The sequence below is a fragment of the Lissotriton helveticus genome, chromosome 3_1, assembly GCF_964261635.1.
Source record: "Lissotriton helveticus chromosome 3_1, aLisHel1.1, whole genome shotgun sequence".
In the NCBI taxonomy this organism is placed as follows: domain Eukaryota; kingdom Metazoa; phylum Chordata; class Amphibia; order Caudata; family Salamandridae; genus Lissotriton; species Lissotriton helveticus.
In genome coordinates, this window is record NC_136061.1 from 963,133,701 (window position 1) to 963,155,336 (window position 21,636).

Below are 21,636 nucleotides of genomic sequence, written 5' to 3' on the forward strand. Positions count from 1 at the left end.
AAACTGTCTCACTACCTTGTAGTTGGTTTCCTTACTTCATTCAAATATACGTATATATTCAATGCAAAAAAACACCAGCAGTGCGTACACAATATTATCGTACAGTATAACAAATATTTCCTTGCTTAACTAATAAAACAATCCGCCCTTCTACCCCTATATTCAATGTGAATATATATTGCACTTGTACCACAAAGGATATTCTCCATTTGTACATTTTTCCATGATTCTGATGCCCTGTACTACTGTGTTTTCTCAAAATTGATGTTAACAGCGGTCTAAAGAAGGAAAACTCTATCTCCTTGCATTGTCTCACTCACAACCGGGTTACAAGCTCTGATCTAGATCTTTCTCCTTCTCGGCACACTGTTATCTTCTTGTCGGACAGAATATACTTTCTTTTACAACAAAACGTATTTCAGAGTAGACCCCAAATAGTTCCAGTGCAATTAGGAAAATGATCGAAAATAGACTGAGTAAAGTTTCAACTAGATCAGAAGAAAAAATACCTCATGCAAACACAGAAAGCCCAATTGATGTTAACATGAAGGTACACTCCCTAAAAAGGAAAGAGAAGAGAAGAGAAGAGAAGAGAAGAGAAGAGAAGAGAAGAGAAGAGAAAAGTAGAGTGAGTGAGTGAGTGAGATAGGACAAACTGTGCATAAAAAATAGGGCAAACTATGGATAAAAAGATATGCTTAACGCTGTTAAGCAAACATGGCAAAAGAAGCTTACACTTTAGTTTAACACTCAGATCAAATTCACTATGAAGAACAAAGTGTGTCTGAATTATTCATGGTTTTCCAGGTACTTGCACAATCAACTGCCTGGAAAACAAAGTAATTCCGCCAGGGGACCTGGTAAGGGAGCCTGGGCAGTCTTTTGATAATGACATTTAGTGGATCTGGAAGAATCAAGGTGTCTCCGTATTTAGTGCTTGACACAAGTCCTTAACCTTAAGTCACGATAAGGGAATTTCTGTACCTTTTTACCAAAATCTTCAGATAGTGGGGCATGTTTAGTAAAGACCAGCTGTTCAGCATAAAAACAAGCTGTTCAGCATCCTCCTTAGAACATCAAGTGCCTACTAAAATGGCTGTCTCTACAGGTGGCTCATTTGATAGGGGAGATCAGAGTTTGTTTAAACTTACAATTGTTACTGTGTCTCCTTAAGAAGTGACGCAAACATTTTAAGCCAATTTTGAATACAATGTTTCGCAAGTAGCAAAAGGACTGGGTCAAAAGCAGCTGCTAAAATATCTCAGTGTACCGCTATACTACGTTCAGTCAGGCTTTCGTCTTGGGCATTAAACTGTGTTGCCCTTGGTCAATATCAGAGAGAAACTGATTTGGGAAGGGATCTAAAGCCACCATTACTAATTCATTTGGATTTGTTTGGCCATTTCAACATGATGGATCATCATGTCTTACTGGAAAGAGATTAGGGCCTAAGGCTTAGGGGAGCAGTTCGAATCTGGTGGACATCTTTTCTTTAGGAGAGCGCACCTCAAGTGAAAATGGAAGCATTGCTTTCTTGGGGTGGACATGTGAGTCGTGGAGTCTCTCACGGATCAGTGCTCTCCACACCTCCTAATGCCTGCACGTAGTCACAAAAAGGGGGAGGTCAAAGCATGGATGCTGGATTTCCAAGGACCCCCAGCTCCTGGTACTGCTGGAAGAACCTTGGGAAGTGGTGGGTGAGGGGCACATTCACAACAACCGTCGCAACATCTTGAAGTAGATGGGGAAGAGCAATCTAGGTCGTCATTGTTTTGATACAGTTAGAAACTGTGGCCCCTTTGCCAGCTCCATGTTCTTTGTCAGAAATTAAAGTAGCCCTTTCCACTGACAAAGACGTGTAAAAAACACTCGTGTGCTTCTTTTTTACCACAATCTATATATAAAAAAAGAAATATATGAAAAAATAAGGAGCTGCTATTTTTTAGCTCAAATTGGCCGTAATTTCATTCTTCGAGGCAATTCGAAGTTCACAAGTCTAAAGCAGTATTATCAATGCCCCATTCTGTCATTGTAGTTTACAATGGACTATGTGCCTGAAAACTGCATAGTCTGTGGAAAGCGCATAACAGGTAGTAATAAGCCTTTCTAAGGTGAGAAGATAACCTGGCCTGAAATGATCTCACTGACCTCTGGCCAGGCCGCATATAGAGTGCACAGTGAGGCAAAGGCAGCTGCCATTTGAAATATGTCTTCAGGTGGCATAGATGCCAACATTTGGAAAAAAACACATAGGAGACACTTTGCCGTGCAGGATTGCAGCAAATAGAAAGTTCTTGTTTGCTTATCTTTGTGTAATAAAGAGGAACTGTTTCTGCAACAATATTGCCCAGGACAGTCTCCAACTTGCCGGGACTGTCCCGGCAAAAACGGGACAGTTGGCAACTATGACTGGGGGAGAGACCAGAGAGCACATGAGGTGGAATAATAATATTTGGCTCACCGTCCTTAAAGGTAAACAGAGGGTAGCCATGAGGGCAGCCTGTAGCAATCTGTAGAAGGTATTAGTCATTTTAATGTATATCAAGTTAATAAACATATGTTCTTAATAAATTACACAAACAGCGCCACTACATGGTAGAGTGCTACATGTGCCAGTGTTGACAATTAAATGCTGGGTGCCGAGCACCGGAACCCCTCGGCTCAAATTAAGCACAGCTACACAGTACCCTTTTACCAAATAGTCTGCATTTGTGTGTTGTACCTTACAGGAGAGGGTTTGATTGTCAAGGGCATTTTGCCCTAATTTCTGTTTCTATTTGCCATCTCACCATAGGTTTGGCGTGGATTCATGCAGAGGAGGAAAACCAATCGAGAGAGGGAGGAGGAGTTAATATTCCTTGGAATGGTAAGACTTCCTCATTGCTGAAATATGTCTGCTTTCTGCCACTACCTCACCTTTTCTCATGTGATTGGCCTATGCAAAATTTTGAGATCTTCTGTTTTTAATTAGTTCTGTATATACATTCTAAAATAAAATCTAGATAAATTGAAGTCTGTCTTTGCAGAATGTTGTTAGAATCTACAGAGTTGTGCTATTCTCAGTGCATTCTAAAAATCTATCAGTGTTGCACCTTTTCTGTTTGAATGTCAAGAGTGCGGTATAAGATAATACTATTCAATTAGATGTATAGCCTAGTTGACGTAATGAATAGCCAAGCAAATTAGCCTAGGTAACTTGATTGTCCTATTGGACAGCATTTGATTAATGGTGCATCCCTGAGTTTCTATGAAATAGCTAGGTAGGCCAATGATATAGTCCAGCTGGCCGATACTATAGCTCTGGTATCGGCCAGCTCTGGTGGCTAATGTCATAGCTCTGTTGGTCAACGGCATCGCTCAGTTGGCTTGCTGGCATATGTTGGGACGGAAACGTCCTCTGCATGGTAATGGACGTGCACTCCTGCCCTGAGTGCTCAATTGTACTGATGTCTGAATCCCTAATGTTGATTTATTTTGTCATGGGAAAAGATTAATCATGTGTGCACACCATGACATGTGCCTGTGTCACAGATTGCGTTCTTGTTGGCCTGGGAGAGGCGCCCAAAGCGCTGCCCTCATAGTGGTGGAAATATGGAGAGGAGATAGAGAAATCCCCCTAGACAGATTTGTGTGTTGCTGTCTTTATATAAGCTGAGTGGGACACACACACTGGAGAGCGGAGGACGAGGCCTCGTCTGTACACTTCAAAGGGTGCTCTTTTATTCAGTGAGAAGTGACAAGGATAGGCCTGGGCACCTCCCAGGAAGGACATAGGGCTGCATGTTTCACTGTGGCTGACATCCAGGTGTGAAGTCTAGTTACTTCCATGGCCAGTGTTGTGGGACTCCCAGCTTCAGAGACATCCCTGCTATGACAGACTGTTTTTTAAGAAGAAAAGGAAGCAGAAAAGTAGGCACTTTAAAACCTCTGGAACTAAATCACATTTAGTGTCTGGAAAAGGACTATGAGAAAGGGAGTTTGGGACCCCCCAAAAATGTTAATCTGCCAAGCAGCCAGATATGCTCAGTGAGGAGGGGACGTTCTGCAAAACGTCTGCCAGTGATCAGGACTGAAGGCTAGTTCCCTTCTGAATGAGGAACATCACCAGGGTAATCCACGACTACCAGCACCAGAGCATGGAGCACCTGCCTGCTTGCCAAGACCAATGTGCCCTGTGAGGAAGAGGAGAGCGCTGAAGGGAGCAAAATTCAGTGGGGAGCCCTGTCAAATGGACTCCATGTGTAAGGTGTGAGGAAATGGCTGCTGCACAGATCAGGTAGTTGCAGTGTGCAGGACTGTGTCGGTGGCCACTGTATGCCAGGAGAGGGCTGCCATAAAGATAGCCATGGAAAAGGCTGCTGTGCAGTAAGGGCTGAAGTATTCTGTGGTAGAGATGTGCCAACGATGTATCCCAGGAGGGGCTACAGTGGAAAAGACTGCTGTGCAAAATAACTAAAGCGCTGCGCTGTAGTAATATGGTAACCCCTTATGCCAGTAGGGGATCCCATGGGGAACTTCACCGTGCTGACCAGACCGGAGCCCATAGACAGTGAGTTGTGATGACTCTGTATGTCAGAGGAGGTCACCTGGAGCACCAAGGACTGTGACTTGTTCTATCCCGCTGGAGAAGTGAGGACGCTGTGGGAGCACTGCTGCCCAGGCGAGGGAACCAGAACACAATAATTGTTGTCACCCCATGGGGGGGGGTGAACAATTACCCCACAGGAGAAGCCACAGGGAACCTCAGGTTGCTGCAAGGGGTGACGGCAAGTGAGAGATCCTGAACCCATTGAGTGTAGCTGCTTGGTCCGTGTGTTGCTGACTCACCTGAATGGGACTGCAGCGCTGCGAGCACCTGCGGACTGGGCATCATCCACAGCTTTGAACACTTCCCTCCTGCTGGTACGGGTAAGACTTGTTTTGGGCCTGTTGGCCTCAGGAAAACTATTTTTTTCAAAACTTTTTATTGAAAAGGAACAGATAATACATTACATTGCACCACTACTTGTGTCACACAATTATGTATCAAAGCCACACCACAGCAAGTTATAATCTTTTTCGTTTTCCATCTATACATTGCATGTTCATCACCATCCCTCAAGGACCCTCCTTTATCCATAATCAATATCAGACACTGAATGTCTCATTTGGGCCCAAGGTCCTGTGCAAGGGAAGCCTCTGTATTCATTCCATCTATTCCACACCCTTCCCCATTTTTGGGGGCAACCTCTGTTTTTGTAGGTAGCCTTTTTGGATACAATACACCAATCCATATCCCTGTCCCAGTCTTTTATAGATGGTACAGCTTCAGCCCCCCCAGTTGTGCGTTATATTTTTCTTTGCAATAATCAAGCCAAGAGTTAAACCAATCTGTTTTTCCCGCCCCAAATCCGTCGCTTTCCATACATTAAGCAGATACCACTTGACCCATAACTGCAACATCACCCCATAAATCCTGATCAAAAGTTGTGTTATCAAGTCCCAGTAAGATTGAGTTTAAGGCAGGCCCATTTTATATGGAAAAACGTTCCCTCATATCACCAACCAATGCAACAGAGTGGGTCATGTCACCTACCCACCCTTACCAATTTAGTGCAGGAAATATAAGCTCTGTGTAATATTTTGAATTGTATTAGGCAGAAGCGGGAACCAATAGCTACTTCTCTTGGAGAAGCCAGTGCCTCAGGCCACTCATCTTCCTCTGTGTCTGTAATATCTCTCTCCCAATTCTCCCTCAATCGTTTTAACATTTCAAATGCGTTGTTCACGAGTTTCTCATATGTTAGCGAGATCGCCCTTTGTGCGATATGCTCCTCAAGTAGTCAATTTTCTTGGGGCGATGATTCTGGCAGAAACCTAAAAAATTTATATATATATATGTGTGTGTATAGTGACTGGGACACTACAACAGCAGTAAATCAGCATCTATCCAAGTACTCCTTGAATGGGTGTAAATTTACTACTTGTTGGAATTCACAAACATTGGCCGCAAAAGGCTTGCAAAGCTGTGCCAGTCTCAGGTTTCCATGCCCACTTCTGGCATGCAAATACCCAACAGTTGATGGGATAAATGCAAGCAAATAGTTTAACCAGGGGCAATTGCTCGGGGTAACATTCCAACACATTTTGTGGCCACTGTACCACTCTAGAAAAAGGCCCACACAATTCAAATCAGTTCTGACCCTGTTCCTCATGGAAACATTCCATCAAGAACCCTGTTAATCTCACCCTTCCACTCTGCAGCTACTGCTCTTTTAGTGGGGAAATTGGAGGTTCACCCCTGCCCTTCACCCCACACACTGTGTCCTTTTGTACAGCCAAGTACAGCTTGATAATGACATTTGGCATATGTGAAGTGCTCAATCAATGGGAAGGGTTGCCACAATATTTTTATGTTAGTGACTATGTGCTGTCTGAGAGAATGCACTTTGTCCCATTCATTGACATGTTTTGTCGGTTGTTTCCCCATGCTTTTACTGCTTTCGTGGGAGTTTCATAACAACTTGTTGGCTGTCTTATAACACTTCCATCTGCTGGCTGTTCTATAACACTTTCATCTGTTTTATGATGCTTTCAGTGACTTTGTTTTATCTATCTCTGACCTGACATGCCTAAAACAGTTTTGTTATTCATAGTATTGCATTACATGGTAATATGCGGAACACATGGAGTGAAACTTAAATATAACGTATTAGTTTCACTTCTCTGTGTGATTCCATTAATTTATTTTGTGTTTTGTAAAGCATACATTGGAGTGGGGTGGTTCTCTTTCAAGTATTTTTCACAAGTTGCCCTGGAAACACAATCTTTGTGTAATTTGATTATTCTCGGGTAGTGCCTTGGCTGACTCCAACCGTGGCACAATGAAGTGTGCAATCCTCCTAAAACAATAATCAGGGACAGACAAAGCCTGGCCTAGAAGCTTCTTCCGCTTGAAAAAGAGAAACTGCATGCTCACCTCTCTTCCCTGTCACCATCCAAATTACAGGGCTCCAAAAGGTTAATTTGCATCTCTATGTTGAACAAAAGGCTGTTTAATTTCTACAGGAAGTTCAGCCTCTACTTCGTCACTTCCATGTCTGGGTCTCTTTCCCTCAGCTACAGGATTGAAGGCAATACACTTCCACTGTCAGGGATGCTGTTCTCACCCCTATCCTGTGCCATGCTAATCCTGGGGCATCCAAATGGACCTGACTCTCTTTTGGTATTTAATACTGTGAGGCAAACTTTGAGGGCGTAAAATGACATTCTCTCCAGTATTTGCAGGATCGCCATTTCAATGTATCCATCACTTACCTTAAGAACATTATCATGTTGGTTTTGAGATGAGGTTAATGATTAATTCAAGTGCCGCTTAATGCTTTCGATAAATCCAGCCATTTCATTACTCTTCAAACTGCTGAGTTCATCAGCTGTCCTCACTGAAGCAGTGGTCATGCAGTAGTATGTCAGCAGACAAACTGCCTGTTTCCAGGGCCTTTTAAAAAATACCTAACATAGTATATCTCATATGCAAATAATGATGTTAATCTCTACCGTTTTTTTAATCTTCAGAGTGCATGCTACCTCAGAAGTCTACTCTATGTTTCTAAAAACCTGCATGAAAATGTTGACCTTGACTTAAAACCTTTGACTGTTACCTCTCCTTTTTCTTTGAATGACTCTCTCTCCTTACTTTCCATCCTTTGCATTCATTCTCACTCAGTACTACCTGCTCTAAGACACGTGCATGTGTGCATTAATCTATTGTTGTATGACTGAAAGCTGCCCACGCATTATCTTAAAGATCACAAACTGTCATTCTTTGACAGTCATAACCTGCAATGTGGCAATACCTAATATCCTCTAGCTCATCTTCTAATCCCATTAACCATCTACATGAACTCACATATGCCATCCCCTCACCCCTCTAATGTTCACACCAAACTCCTTCTAATTTAATCCACTACAAATACACCAGAGTAAATTCATGGAATGGTCTCCTTGAGAGCGGTGGCATGAGAAAACCTTGAGTACCCCCCTGCGATGTGCAGGGAGGGGGCCCCACATATATAACCAGTGGTGAAAAACATAATTTGTGCAAGAAAAATGTATCATCTTTTTGCATTGATATAACCTTTGCTGTGCATTTTAAGACAAACTTGAAAATATTTTCAGGGGCACTGTTGTACACTGCCCCTATCATAAGAAACTGGACCAGGCGGTCTGACTAAATATGAAAAGTTGCTCCATACATTTTTTTTGCCAAGACCATGCTCAGATTTTGGAGTTCATTCTTATAATCAGTAAGATAAAACTTAAACTCCAACGATTCCTAGTGGTGCTGACTAAAGCACCAATTACGGAGAGTAACACCAAGCAAATGGAAATTTGACAACACTGTCCCAGCACTGAATGCGTTTTTTATGTGGGAGCCTACCAGACAGTGCAGCTGTCTGGTTTGCTAAAGACATCTTAGAAACATTGTGAGAGCTTCCCTGGAAATTATTTCTGCCCATTGCTTACTATTGGCTTAGTGGTTTGTAACTCATGATTGCTAGCTTTCTATTTACTGGCTGTATTTATTTTAGGATGTCCAGCTTGAGTTCTTCCCTCCCATGGAGCATACCCTCACTATATTCTACCACATGCTCACTTTCTGTACACAGGCCTTTAAATCCTATTTTTATCTTGTCACATTTGCTGTGCATTTAAAGACAGAGGTCAAATGTCACGCTCTGTCTTCTCAGGGAACTTGGTGTTCACTTTACTTTCTCTTACTTCAAAGTGAGAGGATTTATGTGCCATTTTTGCTGTGAAAGCAAGACTTTTTTCTAGCACACAACAAAATGTGAATGTCTGTAAACGAACTGTGCATAAAATACAGAATATATCACAATTAAGAAAGGACACCAGTGGCACATTTTTTGTGATACTGAAGTGTGGTGGAAACAAATATTTTATTATGATCAAAACAAATCAATACATAAGATGATGTCATTTCCACACTTTATCGTTTGTGCAGCTGTGTATTTTTATTAGTAGAACTGTATGTCGGTGCAAAATACAATGGTCATTTCAATTGAAAATGTGTTCTCTGTAATGGCAGTGAGCTACCAAACCATGCATACTGTACTTTACGTCAGTCCACTGTTCTCTGCAACACTCCACTGTCTGCCATTCCACTCTATGCCACTCCACTCTCCTCTGTTCCATTCCATGCCACTGCACTCTACTCAATACCACCCCACTCTATGCCACTGCACCCAATGCCACGTCACTTTACACTTCTCTGCTTTACTTTGCACCACTCTACATTATGTCACTGCACTCTACGCCACTCTATGCCACTCTGTGCCACTCCACTCTAGGCCCCTTCACTCTACTCCACTGCAATCTACCCTATGCCACTCCAATCTACACCACTCTAGTCTAATCTGCACCACTCTTATCTATGCCACTCCATGAAACTCTTCTCTGCATCAGTCCACTCTATGCCACTGCACTTGCTGCTACTCTTGTCGTCAACACTCCACTCTATGCCACTGCCCTCTACTCTACCCTCCACCACTCTACTCTATGCCTCTACACTCTGTGCCACTCTACTCTACTCTGCACCACTCTACTCTACGCCACTGCACTCTACGACACTGCACTCTATGCCATTGCAGTCTATGTAACTCTGCTATACTCTACTCTGTACCATTGCACTCTATGCTTCTTTACTCTATGCCACTGCACTCTGTGCCTTTCTATTCTACTCTACACTACTCCGCTCTGCACCACTCGGTTCAACACCACAGAACTCTATGTCACTGCACTATATGCCACTCTAGTCCACTCTCCACCACTCTAATCTATTCCACTGCATTCTATGATGCTTCAACACTCCACTCTACAATATGCCACTCTATTATTTACCACTCTATGCCACTCCACGCTACTTCACTCTATGCCACTCCAAGGCACTCTCCTCAATGCCTAGACGTGCTGAACAGCAGCCACGCTGGTGTAAAACATTGCTAAAACACATTGGCAAAGCCAATAGCTCTAGCATAGACGCAACCTATTGGCTTTTCCAAAGCTTGTTTGTTTTTGACAGTGCAAAGAAAAGTTAAAGTGTTGATCTATCTTTTCCTATTCGATCAAGGCCCATGGTTCACTAGCCTCAGTATCACAAAAGTACAAACACAGCCCAAGATGAGGTGTACCTCTCCCTCCCCAAATCAGGCTATGTGGAAACAGCATCAGCCAGCTCTCTTACTTGAGCAAAATCACTGGCTGCAGTCCGACAATATGCTTCTATCCTGAGCTCCATAGAGTGGACTCAAGCAGGTTCCTTCATCCCAGACAGAACGCAGATGTCAATTCTGTGTCCAAGCAGCCTGCTGCCATGGTCGGTTTGCGCTGATGTGGATGTAGGGCACAGCCTGCAAGCAGTGTTCGTGGGGTACCCGATTAAATGTAATGAACGGGGGTGTCCCACAGTGTGTCACTATGAGTCCTTCCATTACGCCCCTGCTTGAAAGCACATGACTAATAGGGGCGGCTGGTGACATTTGAAAGTGGTGGGCGTAAACTGATTTGCATACTGCACCGCAGCAAGCGAGCGCAGGAAGCGAGCCCGAACCACCTTAAGAAAATTTTGAAAAAAGAGAAGAAAAATCGTGCATTTTCAAGCAAATTTGAGAAAGCAGAAAGGTTAATAAAGCAATTGTGAAAGTGCAGTTATTACATTAATAGATGTCCTAACATAGGTATCATTCATGAGCAGTGTGTCACCCTGGTCAATGTCATAAGACAAACCTAGTACCTGTGATGGGTATATGGTCAGAAAATCATCCACAAGGTGTCTGTGGGCATCTGCTTCTTGTTTATGACTAATGCAATCATATACAAATACAGAGGTGGCCCATATCAGGTTGTTTTTCAAAAACGAAATGTATAGGCCTGAAAAAGGAGAGAGAAGTGGTCAAGGTGAGAGACAAAAGAACACAGGACTGGAGGGGAACGAGATTAAAGGAATGTTAACAATAGAAATGAAAATTCAAAGACAGAAGGGAAGAAGGGAGGGAGTGGAGCAAATCAAATACAGCGGGAGAGAGAATGTAAGCAGATTAGATGTGATGGAGACAGAGCTGGGACTTTGTATGGAGAGGAGAGAAAAAAAACAGCTGATGAAGAAAAGTGTATAGGTAAAGTGGAGACAGAGCTGATAAGGGCTGAAGAATATACAGACAAGAGCTATGGTGGAGGGGAGAGGGAGAAGGGCAGGGTTAGAAGGGGCCAGGAACGGACAGAATGCTGACGAGGGACAAAGCAAATTAGAAATAGTGGGAGGGAGGTGACAGACCTGGGAGCACAAAGGAAAGAGACCTGTTACAGAGGAGTAAGGATATAGACAGTGGATAAATGATAAAGTAGAGCTGCATTGGTGGCAGCTGTGGCCACTGGGTCCCTTTCTGTCGGTGAATTAATGATAAATGGTCACATCAGCAGACAATGCCCATGTGTCATCTGCAGACACTGAGAAGCATGGCACTTGTATCGCCAAACATGGCATGCATTGAAGTTATCAGTTGAAAATAGTTAGGATGAATAGCACAGTACAACCAGAGTACAACGCATGGGTATTGTCAGCAGCAGTAAGGCACCTCTATCGCTAGATGTTTGCTTAGTATGAGGGAAACTCGTTTGTTTGCTTTCGGCCTAGGTCTCTTTTGAGCAAATAAAAGGCTGAAACGGGCAACAGTACTGTAAAGAGCAACTGCTGGCAGAACGTATTGTTCACTAATAATAATTTTTGGGGCTGAGACGTTAATTGTTTAAAGCATTCTATACTTGCATTTCTGTGGGGTTAAGCTTATGTGAAAATACTGCACACACACTGTGCTGTTGCTGTATGCGTTACACTGAAATGCAGAGATTTCCGTGATTGACAGTATGCTGCTGTAAAATTCACCTTTGTAATCAGTTTTTCCCAAAATATTTTTGACGCATTCACACACATACACAGGGCTGTGGGCATCCGCAGACTCAGCCTCCATTTTGTAAAGACCACACATATAGAAGAATTACGCACATTGCTGCTGTGTAAAGTTACAGCCACGTGAATAACTTCCCATACAAGTTAACAATCATTACAATCCATCAATGAACCCCCAACTGCTGCACAGTCAGAAGTATTGCAAACTGCGGAAGATCGAAATTAAAATTAAAAAGGAAACAAACAATAATAATAACGGAATGACCAAGGGGGTCCGACAATAGAAGCTGCAGAGAGTGGCAATACGGAGGGGCCAGGGGGCACCACGCAAAAATCACTGAACAGTAGGCCTACTCAAGGCCTGAACAGGCCTGAAGTGAACAGTAGGCCTACTCAAAATGTGGGAAACAAGTTGATTTACAGATATTTTATTGTCTTACTAAACGTATATGATGCACTGTGGCCTTACCTGTACTAGTGTGTGTACACGAGCACGACACAACAACAACACAGGCACAGAAAGTCGTCGTGACGGTGACGGTGAGGCGGGAGTCACACACGCACGAGTCGAGCCCCAGGCTAGAGACTGAATCGAAAAACATCACAGCTGCAAGCATCCCGAAATGGCCAATCACTGCATGGCTTCACATGAAGTCACACAGTGATTGGCCATTATGCAGTGTGGCTGAGGCAGTGTGCCACCACCCACACGCAGCATCCAATAATGGATTGCCTGCCCTTCTGCGTGGTGGACCAGCCAATCCTGGCGCTGCATGCAGCGCCAGGATTGGCTAGGGGGGCACCCTGACTACTCGCCCAGTCGCCCTTTGCAACCCCGGGGGCTGCGGCCCGCCCCCTGGTCCCTCTCTCTAAGGGGAACTTCAGCAGGTACACTGTATGCGCATGCTCGGGCTAGTGTCTGCCCAAAAATTCACTTGCACAGTACTGATGCAGCTGAGTGGACTGTCACTCAAGCTGCAGCAGGCCCAACACCCCTGCGCACTCCGGATAAGTCGGGTGTCTCCCGGATTCCCAGCCGGCAGTTAGCGCTGCGGAGCTGCCGCTTATAAGATTGCTGATCGATCATTCAATATTTTTATTTTAGTGACGATGCGATGGTGGGTCCATGTGGCTTAGTGGGGCTACGCCCCTACGCCCCAATGGACGCACCGCGCCTGATGACTAACCCCAGTAACGGACAACAATCACTGGTCTGACCAATGTCCTTGTGTTCCAGAGCAGCGTGCTGCCTGGCGTAAAGCACCTCACTGCCTCATCAGGGTAGTAAGTACCTTATAAATACAATTACAGTACAATTGTAGTTAGGTGAATTGCTCCCAAAGTGAGTGATTCGCATTGGAGTACCATACATTAAGCACACTTTCTTGTTCATGCTCTCCAGGACATGGATGGATTGGAAGCGTGGCGGGTCATTGCTCTTGCTGGGGTAATCGGGAAGCAGGAAGGACACATTTGGCTGTGGCTATTCCAACAGGGCTCACTTTGTGTCCAGGGCATGAAAATCTTGTTGTCCTTTCACTGAACCATTCACAACGCATTGCTAATTTTTTTTCTTTGCATCTCAGGCATAAAAATCGTTCACCAGAGCCATTTCAAACGTTTGCAAACTCATTCTTACCCCAGAAACACAAACACCCACGGGTTCAACCTATACTGACCGAAATAAAACAGGCTTGTTTGTTTCAGGACAAGAGTCTTTTCCCTGACATTCTACTTGCATCTGGTTCCAGACAGGTCCCAAATGTGAGCTAATTGACCATTTTCTGATGGTCCTGGAGTGAAGCCTTTTATTTGGGATCCAGAGAAGTCACTGTTGCAGCTCAGTATCACTGGTGGCTGTCACTGGTAGGGACCCTCCTTCATCAAGGCCCAATTGCTCTCCAGTTTGACAACGTTGACATGCCTGTAATAGTGGGATCGAGGAATCGAGGCTTAACCACGGAGGTCCTATATGTCTAAAAACTCGAACTGAGCAAAACTGTAAAATTTAGTTTAGTGAAATTCACCAAAAATTCAACAAAATTATGAGATGTTTCACAAAATCAAATTTCACAGTGTCTTATGTGAAAATAAGCAAGAGGGCTTTTCTCTTGTTCAAAAGTCACAGACGATATCAGCCAAGGGGACTAGTATGTGAAGACGATGTCTACTGCCGGGAATTTTCTGCTCGAACCAGTTTCACGCTGAAAAACTGCGCAAAACCTTTCAACATTTCGTAGCTGTAAAGTTCAGAGAAATTCACATTCCTTGAAATTCAGGAATTTCATGGATTTCACAAGTATATTAAAAAATTCACACAGGCCTAAAAACCCAGAGTCTTGTTATCAAAATATTGAGTTTATATTTCATGCAATACAAATATCATAGCAAAAATATCAACAAGGTAGTTATATGTCAATTCAATTCATAAAGCTTTATTCGGCACATAAAAATGACCATAAAAGTACAAAACATATACAATTAAAATATTGCAATAACCAGCACACGTAAAATACAGAACACGTAAGGTACAGACAGAATTCCTAAAATAGCATACCTTTACGTGCCTTGATAGAACAATTTAAAAAGGTGGCAGTAAAAAAGCAAATATCAGCAGACTGCATGTTAAATAGCAAATTCATCGCCTCTTTGACAGTACATACACCATATTTGATAAACATGGGTTTCAAATAAAGTAATCGGAAATTCATATATAATTTACAAATTAATAGAAAGTGCATAGTGCTTTGTTTGGTAACGCCATCACATAGGCAAGGCCCAGTTGGATGTTTCTTCAGGTTTGGCACAGCCACTAAATAATGAGCCATGCCAAACCTTAGCCTAGTTAACACAAACTTATGGGATGGCCTATTTACCATGACTAAATACCCTTAAAACCTTCATTAATATTATATTTGTTGTAAAACATGACTGTGGACATGGATCCATACACTGGGCCCCTTTTTCTTACTTTATGGGCCAGAAATGCAGTTCTCAATTCCACTTTGGATATCTTAGATGCGGCACTGGGGTCGGTCAAAACATCAATATTGAATATTTCAAGGTAACAGTCGGCGACATATTTTAACCACGGGATATTACGGGATTTATCCATTGATAAACAATCCTCAATAATGGATCTATTAAAAACCTTTTCGTCCTGAAGCCATATCGACCGCCATAACATTAATGGCCTCATTGACAGTAGATCATCTAAAAAATGGATATCCAGTTCCCGATGGATCAACTCAGTCGAGGCGGAAGAAGGTAAACATAAGAGTTTTTTTAAAAAGGAATTCTCCTCCAATTGCAAATTATGGGAGCGCGTGTGTCCCCAGACCCCAGCACCGTACATTGCAATGGAGACACACCTTGCTTGATAAATGTGGAGCATGTCCCTTGTGCGCCTGTCTCCCACTTTTGCCGCAAATCTAAAAACACCATGTGCATTTTTCGCCATTTTATTACTCACATTATTGAATTCATTAGTCCACTTTTTGTTTTTCAAGAAGGTTATGCCAAGGTAGCAGAATTTGTCTACTTCCAGCACCTTTACACCCTCAATAAAAAAGGCATTAGAGGTTTTTCTTCTGGCCCCATAGGTCATAGTATGTGTTTTTCCCTTCTTGATAGACAGATTTCTATCCTTAATAAAGATAGAAAATCTATCGATCAGACGCTGTAGTACGCATGGTGCTCTTGAAAGCAGGACAGCGTCGTCGGCATACAATAACACTGGTACCGAAACGCCTTTAATTTTAGGGGCATCAGCGTTTACGTTTTTAGGTCTCGCCTAGACGAAAGCAAAAGCGAAAGCTTTTGCTGTCTAGGGCGAGACAACTTATGTAATCACTTTTGGGGGAATGTGGACAGCAGACTGTCACGAGCTTCTCCTGCCGGAGATTTGACCTCGTGAGCGCGCACGCCCAGCCCGGCGCCGTGCACGTCCCCTGCCACAGACACACACATGCACACGCAGGCAGGAAGGCCCACACACACACACAGACACGCGCGCGCACCCCCCCCACCCCCCCGCCGCATACATGGAAGCGCCCCCGCCGCATACATGGAAGCGCCCCCAGCCGCCGCATACATGAGGCCTCACACCCCTCCTCTCTATTCGGGACTCACCGGGTCGGCTGGCGCTCGGCGGCGGGCCGGTCTCTCCTTCTCCAGCGGGGGCTCCCTCTTCTGCGCGGGGGCTCCCTCTTCTGCATGGGGCCCCCCCGCCATGGCTGGCACGGCATCTCCGGTCTCCCTCATGACTCGGGAGACCGGAGGACAACAGGCAAAGCTTCCGCAAGGCAGTCGGAGCGGACCCACCTCTTCCCGGCCCCGCCCACAACCAGGCGGCGGGCCGGACATCTGCTTCCGGTGTTTTCCTCCGGGCTGCGGCGGTGATTGTTCTCTCGTCTTATCTTAGTGGGCGTGTGCACGCACCAGTCCAGCTCTGTGGTTGGGCATGTATTAGAAATCACAATGCCTTCAGGCCGCATTCCCGGGCTTGTTATTGCTTCCTTCATTGACTCTGAACGGCAAGGACTCATGTTGCACAGGCACAAGTCTGACATTACGGCACAAATTGCTCTCTGTTACATAGACTCGGCTCGTTAACATGCGTGCTCAGTAAGAGCCAGCGCGACAACTCTTCCACCCCGGCCATTACCGACAGCTGACAGGCTAAGGAATCATTACCGAGAGCGGGAGTCATGGATGGGTTGAGGCCTGTCTGTCTGAGCTGGTGCCTCTCACGCACACCTGGCTCGGCCTAGGGTCTCAAGTTATTGCCATTAGCCTGCCCAGCAGTGTTTTTTTCAGTCAGAAATGAGTGCTCTCAGCAAGACGCACCGCGGAAAGCGCAGGCAGGATGGGCATTAATAATGCAGCCTGACTTCGGATCTTCCTGTGATTAGTGATTCACGAGCATGGCCCGCTCGTTGGATTTTGTCCTTCACTTGCCTTGGCCCCATCACGCGTTGTCTTTGTCTGCTAACATTACATTTTGAAACTCGGGACGACGGTAAGTGTTTTGTTTCATTTAACTCCCATCCGCAATGTTCTCTTCATATCTTTGTCCTACACCACCCCTCTCGCACCCACCCTCTTGCAGCCTTCCCTGTTCTTCTGAGCACAACCAGCCTGGCTCACACCCCTGCCAGCCACCCCACCCCCACTCCTCCCTCAGGCTCCTCCACACCAGTCACAGGGCGGTCTGTGCTGCTCATTACCTTGTAGGGCCGGCACAGGAGCCACACACTCCACACATGCACTGGGGTATCACTGGTGATGGTGAAGTATTGAGAGGGGGGCCTCAAGATGGAGAGTGCGGCGGCAGAGAGGGCCCCCACCCTCTCATCCATGCCCTTTCTCCTGCTGGATCAGGCCGCGTTGCTATGGCGCCTCTGAGAGGCCCTTCACTGCGCTCCCAGCCCCTCTGTGCATCTCTGGCAGCAGACTCGGGGAGGGGTGCACCTGGCATATTCCCCCCCTTTACCTCTCCTTCGGCACCACCACGCTGCTGAGAGCCCCCTCCCATCAACGCACATGTTGAGCAGATTCGTCTGGGTCTCTGGGCTCTATATGACTGTCCACCCTGCCCTCGTCTGTGTGTGTGCTTCCGTGAGTGGGGGAAGGGGGATCTGTGTGTGGGGTAGGCGGGGGGTGCGTACGTGTGTGTGCGGGTAGGTGCACGCTTGTGTGTGTTTTGAAGGCCCTAATCAAATGTGGGTATATATGTGAATGGATGTGTGCTTGCCTGTGTGTGCATAAAGTAGAAGTGCATGTTTCCTTCTACATGTGTCAGTGTTTGCTTCTGTGTGTGCTTGCACGAGTGAGTGCGTGCACGCATGTGTGTGTTTGCTTGCTTGCATGAGTATGTGTGTGCCTGTCTGTGTGTGCATAGATATATAAGTGTTTGTTTCCTTCTGCATGTGTCAGTGTTGGCTTGTGGGTTTACTTGTTTTAAAATGTTAATAATAACCTAGCAACTTTACCAGCAAAACCGAGTACGTGTGAAATATGTGGCAGTACTGCGAGCCAACCACCCACTCTCCATGTCCAGCACTGTCTTGATCCCTCCCCCCAACCCCCCACCTCCCTGCACCAACGGTCCGCTGCACTCTGCATTCCCATAATCTAACCCCCCCCCCCACCCGTTGAGTCAGAATGTGACTCCCATACTCGAGCCCGTGTTGCTCTGTTATCCTGTTAAGGCATGTTTGCCTTCATCACCTGATCTCATCCGTGCATTCCTGAATTTACTGCCTTTAAATAACTATTTTCGTCTGATCAGGGAGGCTAATGGATGAGTCTCCTTCGCATGGCTGGTCCTTTTGCAAGCAGTAAACAAGATCAGAGAACTCTTTTGAATGTATGCAAATCGTAACTGTGTGAGCAATTCAATCTCATTTGTGCAAAGTGTTGTAATGGGCTTATTGGAGAGTTAGAGAAACGTGCTCACAAGTTACATTTTGATGCAAATCATCCGAGTAAATAAATATTAGCATGTTGCCGTTTGCGTCCTTGACTCGATCTGGTTTTTTTATTTTTATTTTGCTATGCTTCTCACAAAGGCTAACGTCTGCCTACTTTAGTAATAAGTGCTATACGCTAACTGAATTGTACCTAGACAATATCCTGTATCTGCTTTGCCACACAATGCAAACTCTGTCATGTATATAATATGACTGAATGTTGTTTGCGTATGTGCAGAGCAAAGTGTTCCATCGGTATGAAGTCACATTTCGTTGACTAGGTGTGACTTTCCAAAACGCTCCGCGTTTGCCGCTGCTGATTGCAAACTGATTAGGCTAAATAAGGTGCTTCAAGTAGTATTTCCCATATTAGGCGAATGTGTCCACTTCTGTGGCAGTGAATGAATGGGTGAATGCAGGGCTTTGAGTGGGATGAAAAAACACCACATCCTCCACCACATCCACCCCATCCACCACCACCACCACCACATCCACAAGATCCACTACCACCACATCCGTGTGTATGTGTGGCTGTGTGTGTTTGGCTCTGTGTGTGCAAATGTAATAGGTCTCACATTTGCGAGAGATTAAGCTATTGGCATTGTAAATGACAATGCCATTTATTTATCTGTTTTCAAAACTAACACATAAATACAAAAATTGTCATTTACAATGCCAATAGCTCTAACTTATTCAAAGGCGAGACCGTTGCATTGTAAATGCTTGTTTAGAATGGAGTCAATTTCATTAATGAATAATATAAAAAGTAGGGGGGCTAATACACATCCCTGCCTAATTCCTCGTTTGACTCTGAATTTCGGGGTGCATTCACCTTTAGTGCCATAACGGACACAGGTTTCTAACTTTTCGTATAATCTCTAGCTGTAACAAGGTCGGCCACAATATAGTGTGGTCGACCATATCAAAGGCACTACTGAGATCTGCGAAGCAGAGATATAATGGGCCCTGTTTGGCTTCAGTGTATTTGCCTATCAATAAATCAAGGTTAATACACTGATCAAGTGTCCCCCGACCCTTTCTAAACCCAAACTGGCTGGCCGCCAGGACATCCTCCTGCTCAACCCACTCTTCTTATCTGACCAACATAACTCTACTCATGATCTTGATTGAGGAGTCTAGAAGAGAAATGGGCCGATAATTTCTTACATCGGATCTGTTGCCCTTTTTGTGAATCGGGATAATGATGGATTCCCCCCAGGTTTTTGGTGCCACGGTGCATACAGCAGCATTAAAAACAATTACCAGGAGAGGGCTCCACAACTCTGGGGCTGCTTTATAAACATCTATAGGGACCCCATCAGGACCCTGTGCTTTGCCCCCCTTACTCGCACCGATGCCAAGCTCAACCTCTTTCACACTTATATCCAATGGGATAATGGGCCATCTACTAGAATATTTATCAGCAGGGTTGGATAGTCCAAATATTTGGGAGAAATGCGAGACCCACTCATCGCTAGATACATTGGCGGTTAGCTCAGGGGTGTTCTCCTCTCTGAGAAAGGCAGAGTTAACGTGTTATTAGATAACTCCGCAGCTTCATTAAGTGAGTCCCATGCCTGCTGCTGCCTGCTGCTGCATCTCACCCTTCCTCCTCTTTAATGCTTGCTTATACTCCAGTCTTAGATTAACAATTTCACCTGGGGTCCTAGGCTTTTTTGCAAGAGCATGTTTTAGCTTGATTAATAGAGTGGTACACGTATGGTCAAACCAACCCGGTCCATTTCCACATTGTATTTGCTTATGTCTGGTGAACTTGGCATCAATAGATTTAATAATGTCATTAAAAGCAGTTAGAACCCGCCCATGATCTGCATTTGTGTCAAGAATAAAGATAATATCAGACAAACTATCTTTAACGATGGAACTTAGCAGGTCTTTAGCCTTTTCCCCAACCCATCTTATTCTTACACCGTTAGGTCTGTATGGCTGTACGTTGGTAATTGTAGTACCCGCATCCCCAGTGCTTTTCCCCCACAGTGTACATTTCAAAATTATACAATTATGGTCACTTAAAGATGAGACCTCAATCCTGGGGGAGGGGGTCAAAATATGGGGAGATATTTGATGAAACAATTACGTGATCGATAACTGAGCTACTCTGCTTGTTCTTAAAAGTAGGGATAGTCTGACCCTGATCATCCTTAGCGAAATCTAAGATTTCCAGGTCATAGTTGCCCATAAACTTATGTAATGAATCACCGTAACTGTTATGTTTAAAATGCAGGTCGTCTGAACCAACGTTATTAATAACCCCACAGACCTTTTGGGTTGATAGTTCACATAGCTGTAAATTAAAATCACCCACCCAGATGAAATCAAATAAAACATTTAATTCAGTGCTACAACTATCGATTTTGCTAGCTATATCATTGACTACTGACATCCTAGAGTTATCAAACACATTATCGTAGTAATCAACAAGTAATATATTGCGCCCTTGATCCGCGATAAGCCACAAGAGCTGTACATGTGGGCCCACGGTCAAGTACCTTTTTACTACGATTTGCTGTTTAATAGAAATTAAGATCAAAAGGCCACCTTTAGCTCTCCCTGAAGTAGACCCTTGTGCCATCAGACTATAAGAAACAAACCCCTCGTGATTTTCGTCTTCCCTACACCATGTTTCCTGGAAGCAAAGAATATCATGACTGTTAATAAAATCTTGCCAGCCCAGAGCATTCCCCTTAGATTTTAGTCTGGCGATATTCCAGCTAACAATAGAAATACCATTAACTTGCATGACACTCTTGTCATCCAGGACAACCAAAGTATATGAACTATCCCCCACCTTTGTATCAACATTAGATGCACCCCCACTGGCATCGTTCACTATTAAACCACCCGTCATAGTTTGCTCTGGGTCAGTATATAGGGTGATTGATTCAGTGGTCTGACTATTTATGACCTCCCTTCCTGGGGACTCACAGACCCGTAAATGTCAGTCATTAGTGTCCAGGGAACTTAAAGCTTGGTATCTGTTCTGCATAGTTAATTCAAAAACAGGGCGGACAGGGAAAAAGGGTCTGCTTCTGCTAGTTTCAGAAGATGCTACAGTGAGGTGACTATAAAAATAACCAAGTGAGCGCACATAGACGCTATTCGCATCGAATACTAGGGAGGCTGCTCTTAGCAAGGCTGTGGCAACATGTTGGGGGTGTTTAAAATTAATAATAACAC

General features: G+C 44.5%; 1 protein-coding gene across 1 annotated transcript in view; it reads left to right on the forward strand.

Moving 5' to 3' along the window:
- DRC11 (dynein regulatory complex subunit 11) overlaps positions 1-21,636 on the forward strand; it is a 951,413-nt gene that overhangs the window by 148,989 nt on the left and 780,788 nt on the right. The window contains exon 5 of the mRNA XM_078681371.1: positions 2,795-2,866. Within this exon, the coding sequence (XP_078537497.1) occupies positions 2,795-2,866 (72 nt within the window). The remainder of the gene's footprint in view (positions 1-2,794; positions 2,867-21,636) is intronic.